Source organism: Canis lupus, chromosome 38 (assembly GCF_003254725.2).
Source record: "Canis lupus dingo isolate Sandy chromosome 38, ASM325472v2, whole genome shotgun sequence".
NCBI classification, from domain to species: Eukaryota; Metazoa; Chordata; class Mammalia; order Carnivora; family Canidae; genus Canis; species Canis lupus.
In genome coordinates, this window is record NC_064280.1 from 23,815,412 (window position 1) to 23,823,734 (window position 8,323).

At 41.9% G+C, this 8,323-nt stretch overlaps 1 protein-coding gene across 1 annotated transcript; it reads right to left on the minus strand.

Annotated features, from left to right (window-relative positions):
• Nucleotides 1-6,810: 6,810 nt before the first annotated feature.
• On the minus strand, nucleotides 6,811-7,888 carry LOC112642870 (olfactory receptor 10R2-like). The gene has a single exon (XM_025420658.3). The coding sequence runs from the start codon at nucleotides 7,831-7,833 to the stop codon at nucleotides 6,892-6,894; it is 942 nt and encodes a 313-aa protein (XP_025276443.1). The 5' UTR covers nucleotides 7,834-7,888; the 3' UTR covers nucleotides 6,811-6,891.
• Between the last annotated feature and the right edge of the window lie 435 nt (nucleotides 7,889-8,323).

Below are 8,323 nucleotides of genomic sequence, written 5' to 3' on the forward strand. Positions count from 1 at the left end.
CCCCACAGGTGTCAATCCCTTGCATTTATTATAAACTCTCTGACTGTGCTTCCTTGGGAGCTCACCTTACAAAACCTTGTAAAATTTATCCATTATACAGATGGAAACTCCTACCCAATATTTCAGAATACGCTGAAAGGAACAAAAGGAGCAATAGAATGTGCAAAGTACTAGCAAAGATAAGAATTTAAAAGAATTCACTTATGAGTCATTAGAGGAAGAGAAGTCTTGGAAAGCAAAGCGATAGTTCAGGAAGCAACTACAAATGAATGAAAATCCACTTCACACACCAAGTGTAAACTTGGGAGAATATACACCTGAATAAATGTCATGGATACGGCCATCGACAGGAAAAGTAGACACCAAAGAGGGAGAAATAGAGAAAGGATGAAAATAACTCTGGAGAATACACCCTCTTATAAAGTCTGAAGCCAGCCAAGCAGCGAGGCCTGACGTGTGAAGCCACAATAGTTGTGTCTGTTGGACGAGACACAGAGTGTGAAGTGTTGGGGATATTCCACATTTGACCTCTTCATGGTCACTCTGTGAACATTCATTCATTGAATATTCATTCATTGCTGTGCCAATCATGATTTGTTTTTTGTTTTTTTATATATAAATTTATTTTTTATTGGTGTTCAAATTGCCAACATATAGAATAACACCCAGTGCTCATCCCATCAAGTGCCCCCCTCAGTGCCCGTCACCCAGTCACCCCCACCCCCCCACCTCCCCTTCCACTCCCCTAGTTGTTTCCGAGAGTTAAGAGTCTCTCATGTTCTGTCTCCCTTTCTGATATTTCCCACTCATTTTTTCTCCTTTCCCCTTTATTCCCTTTCACTATTTTCTATATTCCCCAAATGAATGAGAACATATAATGTTTGTCCTTCTCCGATTGACTTACTTTACTCAGCATAATACCCTCCAGTTCCATCCACCTTGAAGCAAATGGCGGGTATTTGTCATTTCTAATGGCTGAGGAATATTCCATTGTATACATAAACAACATCTTCTTTATCCATTCATCTTTCGATGGACACCGAGGCTTCTTCCACAGTTTGGCTATTGTGAACATTGCTGCTGTGAACATCGGGGTGCAGGTGTCCCGGTGTTTCACTGCATCTGTATCTTTGGGGTAAATCCCCAGCAGGGCAATTGCTGGGTCGTAGGGCAGATCTATTTTTAACTCTGAGGAACCTCCACAGTTTTCCAGAGTGGCTGCACCAGTTCACATTCCCACCAACAGTGCAGGAGGGTTCCCTTTTCTCCGCATCCTCTCCAACATTTGTTGTTTCCTGCCTTGTTAATGTTCCCCATTCTCACTGGTGTGAGGTGGTATCTCATTGTGGATTGGATTTGTATTTCCCTGATGGCAAGATTTATCCCCGGGACACAAGGCTGGTTCAACACCCATAAAACAATCAATGTGATTCATCATATCAGCAAGAGAAAAACCAAGAACCATATGATCCTCTCATTAGATGCAGAGAAAGCATTTGACAAAATACAGCATCCATTCCTGATCAAAACTCTTCAGAGTGTAGGGATAGAGGGAACATTCCCCAACATCTTAAAAGCCATCTACGAAAAGTCCACAGCAAATATCATTCTCAATGGGGAAGCACTGGGAGCCTTTCCCCTAAGATCAGGAACAAGACAGGGATGTCCACTCTCACCACTGCTATTCAACATAGTACTGGAAGTCCTAGCCTCAGCAATCAGACAACAAAAAGACATTAAAGGCATTCAAATTGGCAAAGAAGAAGTCAAACTCTCCCTCTTCACCAATGACATGATACTCTACATAGAAAACCCAAAAGACTCCAGCCCAAGATTGCTGGAACTCATACAGCAATTCGGCAGTGTGGCAGGATACAAAATCAATGCCCAGAAGTCAGTGGCATTTCTATACACTAAAAATGAGACTGAAGAAAGAGAAATTAAGGAGTCAATCCCATTTACAATTGGACCCAAAAGCATAAGATACCTAGGAATAAACCTAACCAAAGAGGTATAGGGTCTATACCCTAAAAACTACAGAACACTTCTGAAAGAAATTGAGGAAGACACAAAGAGTGGGAAAAATATTCCATGCTCATGGATTGGCAGAATTAATATTGTGAAAATGTCAATGTTACCCAGGGCAAATTACACGTTTAATGCAATCCCTATCAAAATACCATGGACTTTCTTCAGAGAATTGGAACAAATTATTTTAAGATTTGTGTGGAATCAGAAAAGACCCCGAATATCCAGGGGAATAATGAAAAAGAAAACCATAGCTGGGGGCATCACAATGCCAGATTTCAGGTTGTACTACAAAGCTGTGGTCATCAAGACAGTGTGGTGCTGGCACAAAAACAGACACATAGATCAATGGAACAGAATAGAGAACCCAGAAGTGGACCCTGAACTTTATGGTCAACTAATATTCGACAAAAGAGGAAAGACTATCCATTGGAAGAAAGACAGTCTCTTCAATAAATGGTGCTGGGAAAATTGGACATCCACATGCAGAAGAATGAAACTAGACCACTCTCGTGAACCAGACACAAAGATAAACTCAAAATGGATGAAAGATCTAAATGTGAGACAGAATTCCATCAAAATCCTAGAGAAGAACACAGGCAACACCATTTTTGAACTTGGCCACAGTAACTTCTTGCAAGATACATCTATGAAGGCAAGAGAAATAAAAGCAAAAATGAACTATTGGGATTTAATCAAGATAAAAAGCTCCTGCACAGCAAAAGAAACAATCAACAAAACTACAAGACAACCTACAGAATGGGAGAAGATATTTGCAAATGACATATCAGATAATGGGCTAGTTTCCAAGATCTATAAAGAACTTATTAAACTCAACACTAAAGAAACAAACAATCCAATCATGAAATGGGCAAAAGACATGAACAGAAATCTCACAGAGGAAGACATAGACATGTCCAACAAGCACATGAGAAAATGCTCCACATCACTTGCCAATCATGATTTGTACACTTTTCTGTCGGTGAGTTTTTTTTTTGTTTTGTTTTGTTTTTGTTTTTTTTTTTTAATTTTTATTTATTTATGATAGTCACAGAGAGAGCGAGAGAGAGAGGCAGAGACACAGGCAGAGGGAGAAGCAGGCTCCATGCACCGGGAGCTCAATGTGGGATTCGATCCCGGGTCTCCAGGATCATGCCCTGGGCCAAAGGCAGGCGCCAAACTGCTGCGCCACCCAGGGATCCCTGTCGGTGAGTTTTGATTCCAAAATGTGAACGCGACATACTGTTCTGTAATGAGCATAATATGTTTTATATGAAGGTATTAATTATAATATTTTCTGTCCTATGCATTTTTATATTTTCCTTGAAAAAAAATTTTGCCCTTTCTATATTTTCCCTGAAAACATTTTGCCCTCGTGTCTTGACCTCTGCGTTTTCACATTCAAGCCTTCTTCAAATGTCTGGGAAGCCTTGGATGTCCAAATACATTCTGGACTGTGGCACTGAAAAGCTTGCTAGAAGCTCTATGTGTGTGGGTGCATCTCAGACAAGCGGGCTCCCTGTAGGAGGAGAGTCAGGCAGAGCAGCGTCACTCATTTTGTTGAGGTGACCCCTAAATCCCCGTCATCACTGGCAGAAAGAGATTGTCCTGTTTCCTAAGGGACTTGTTAAGGAGGGGCTGTCACTTCTGGGAGACAGGTGGGGAGAGCCCCGTGACCCTCCTTGCTGGGGGCACACTCACGCTCACACTCATTCCTGCTTCAAGTACGGCTCCTGGTGCACTGGAGTATCTCCACTCCAGGAAGGAAACCCCCAGGCTAACCTCCCCGTGGACAATATAGAAAGCAGTGCTATCAGATGAGAGTCTGGGGTCTAGTCTCTGAGCTCCTTGTTATCAACCTCTGATGGGATGGGTATGATATGCGATGCAGTGAGCAACTGTTAGAGAGCGTGCTTCACTGAGACATCCCATCAGTGCACGCACACCTTTTGTACACACAACAGGACACTCAGATGCTTTTCCTTTCATTTCCCTCAATACTTAATTGATTTTTTCATTAAAATTTCAGGTAGTTAACATACGGTGCCGTATTGGTCTCTGGAGTAGAACTCACTTGTTCATCATTTACATACAACACTCAGTGCTCATCACAACAGGTGCCCTCCTTAATCCCCATCACACATTTAACCGATCCCCCCCTCACCTCCCCTCTATCAACCCTCAATTTGTTCTCGATTGATAGGAGTCCCTTATGGCTTGTTTCCCTCTCTCCTTTTTCTTCTCTTTTCCCCTTCCCATATATTCATCTGCTTTCTTTCTTAATTTCCACGTATGACTGAGATCATATGGTATTTGTTTTTCTCTGATTGACTTGTTTCACTTAGCATTTTTATTGTATTTTACTGAAGTACTGGCTCAAGATGAAATGGACAAAGAAAAGAAATCAGTCCTTCCTGCAGGTGATCTGTGAAGCACTGACTGAGAAGCTGTGCTCTTTCCTGAGACGTTAAGAAATCTTGCTCTTTTCTACAGCCTTGGGGAGGCAGGAGTGAGAGAGAGTAAAGACACTGTTCCATACCATGACCTGGTTTTCTTTTGGTGGGTTTCTCTCCTTGTACAGGTTTCCCAGCTTTTAGCTTTGTCTTTCTCCTTAGAATCATTGTTTTTGGCTCTTTAACTTTTTTTTTAATCCTTCCTGTGTATTACTTTCTCCTGTTTGCTTTTGATGTTTTAGTGAGTTTCAAGAAAGAATATATGTGTTGAGACCCAAAAAGTTAATTTTAGCATTTACAAAATAGATTCCACAACAAAATCCATGTCAGTATGGCTAGAAATATAATAGTGAAGTATTTGAAATCAACCCAATGAAACCATGAGAAGACCTATACACATCAAATAAATCATGAGCATGCATACTAAGATGGCTTAATTACAAAATTAAGATAACATCTATAATATACTCTTATAAATAAAAATATTTCATAGGAAAAAATAGAAAAGTGTAAAACGCAGTGGATTCTAAAAATAGAACTTGTACCAGTCACAGTCTGTCACTAACACACATAAAAAACTATAAATAACTAATGGAACTTTTAAAATATTAGCAAGGAAATAATTATAAATAAACTATAAATAAACAAATAACTATAAATAACTATAAATAAGCAAATACTTGTTTCTAAAAACCATTCGGTCAATAAATGGCAACTGGAAACACAGTATGAGGAAATAAGAAAGAACAGAGTGTTTTAATGAGGATGGCTTAATCCATACTTACAGAGATATGTGGTGTTTTAAAATGCCTTCATTTGTCAATGACTAAGAATGAGAGTAACATAAAAAGACTTAATCTAAAATTTGAAAAATGGGAGACAAAAAAGAATAGAGGTAACAACTTTTAAATATAAGAGCATTATTGATAATTATACATTTGATTTCTTTAGGGATTCATTTATTTGAGAGAGAGAATGAGGAAGAGAGCACAAGTGGGGGGAGGAACTGAGGGAGAGGGAGAAACGGACTCCTTACTGAGCAAGAACTGGACATGAAGCTTGATCCCAGAACCCTGAGATCAATACCTGAGCTTGAGACAGATGCTTACCCAACTGAGCCACCCAGGTGCCCTCGATGATACACACTTTAATTTGAAAATCTAAATAAACTTAACAGGAGACAAGTAGTCTCATTTTGCATTCAAGAGAACACTGATGGGCTCTAGCATGTGCAGAGGGCATAAGCAAGAAGACGAGGTGTCTGAAATTCAGGTCATGTAGATCTGGGGAAAGGTCTCAGTGGTCGTAACCACCTCAAACATCTGTGAGCCAAGATTGGAGTCAGTGGATGATACGAGAGACAGAGAGGATGATAATCATAGAATAACGAGCATGTGCCACAGCAAAGGGAAAGCAGCAGGTACCGGGTCAGTGAAGGTGGGATCCATGAGGGGTACTGAGGAAGGACCTTCTGTACAGGGAACATGTGGGGCAAGATGATCACCAGAGTCAGTATCTCATAAAGTACCGGCCTGATGACCACTCTGAACTGGGTCCCTCCCTCTTCTGAACACATTCCATGTGGAAGGGCATGGAGACCTTTCCTCCAGCCTTTCTCCAGGGACTGGATGGTAGGTTATTTTCCCCACTCACTCACATAGCATACCTCTATATTCCATAACAAGTAATTTAAAGGGGTAGTTGGAAAAGGCACCTAGAGGGATCATATTCAGAGAATTGGAAGACTTGAAAGGTCCTTACAAAGATGCACAAAGCTCTGATTACCATGAGCTACGCTCTGTGCAGTTGTATCTTTTACACGTATTTTCTTTCAAGTTATGCATTAGATACAAGCAAAAACCCTGCGAAATAAAAAAAAGGAAAATTAAACTATCTTTATGTAGCATAAGTTAAATTCTAGATTAAGAGAACAACCATGACTTCCTTAAAGTCATGACTTAACGAGTGTCAGGCTGAAACCTTCTGATTCCTTAGTGCATTATGACTTTCATGTCATCTCTCATGTCATCTAAGCCACCTTCAGACTCAAGCACCTCCCTTTAAGCTGGACATAACTTTAAAGAAAGAGCACAATCACAGCTTGGGGCAAATGAGCGAAAGAATAAGCAGGAGATACAGGTTTTTAAGAGCCTTTTGAGAACCCCAAGTCAAGAGGAGGAAAGGAGAAGGAGGAGAGCTGCAGATGCATTCTATCCCCCTTTCATCCTTACACCAGCATTGTTTTTTCCTATTGCCTGCTTTACCTAAGAGAACATTTAGACCCTGCAACATCACACAAGTGGTCCAAGGCCACACGTTATACTGACATTTATTTGCAGAAGCTATCATGACTTGAACACTTAGTGACACATTCCACTCAAACGTGTGGGGACTGTTGAAAACTGTCCAACTATAAAGTCTTAAGAGAAACCGCAGTCTTCCCAATCACTTTCCGAATGGCCAGCTGTACATCTTTGTTCCTAAGGCTGTATACCATAGGGTTCAACAGTGGGGTGATGATAGTGTAGGTCACTGTCACCAGCCTGTCTTTACCTGATGAGGATTTGGCTGAGGGCCGCAGGTAGACGGAGGAGGCACAGCCATAGTGGACGATGACCACAATAAGATGGGAGGCGCAGGTGGAGAAGGCTTTTCGCTTGCCATCAGCAGATGGGATCTTCAGGATGGTGCGGACAATGAAGCCATAAGAGATACAGATGAAGATCAAAGGCACAACAAGCACCAGGACACCACAGACGAAGATGACCAGCTCGTTGATGTAGGTTTCAGCACAGGCAAGTCGGATGACTGGGGAGATGTCACAGAAGTAGTGGTTGACCCTATTGGAGCCACAGAAAGGGAGGCTGAAGACCAACGTTGTTCCCACCAGAGATACCAGGAAGCCACTGATAATACAAGTTGCTGCCAGCTGTGCACACACCCTCCAGCTCATGAGAACGGGGTAGCGCAAAGGCTGGCAGATGGCAGTGCAGCGGTCATAACCCATAACTCCCAGAAGCAGGCAGTTCGTGATCCCGAAGCCAAGGAAGAAGAACATCTGTGTGGCACAGCTGGTGAAGGAGAGTGTCCTGAGGACAGAGAGCAGGTTAATAAGCATCTTGGGCAGGATAACAATTGTGTAGAAGACTTCCGAGGTAGACAGGACACAGAGAAAGAAGTACATGGGCGTGTGGAGGCTGCGGTCCAGGCGGATGACGGAGATGATGGTGAAGTTTCCACTCAGGATGATCAAGTAGAGGCTGAGAAAGAGCACAAAGAGCACAGGCTGCAATTCGCCAAAGCTGGAGAAACCGAGCAGCAGGAACTCAGTGACCCGGGAAGAATTGGCCATGGAGGGTGGACTCCTAGGGACAAAGCCAGTGTGATCTCATCCAGAGATCTTGGGATGGAGGGAACAGAGAGACTTTCCTTCCTAATGTAGCTGCGCTGTCTGGCTGGTGTGAGTGAGAACAGGTGGCAGGAAAGAGAAAGAAAAGGATCACAAATTGACCAAAAATTTTCTTTAATTAATATGGCACCCATGGTGCCATTTTTTCCATAATGATCAGCAGTGAGTTTGGGGTAAGTGTTCACACAAAGGGATTGGTATTTGCTCACATAAAGCCTATCTTCTAGCCCCCACTCCACTCCTCCAGGTTTAATCAGTCTCCACTTAATTCTTAGGTAATCTAGTATTTTTTAAAAACTTTATCTTAACTAGGAATTCCTGTGGTCATCGTTTTATCCCTATTGCTAATACATATATTCCACATGCAACAGCTCCAATGTCTGAGGATTCACCTCTGAGGATATGCCCTCTTTTGACACATTCCTCATGTAGG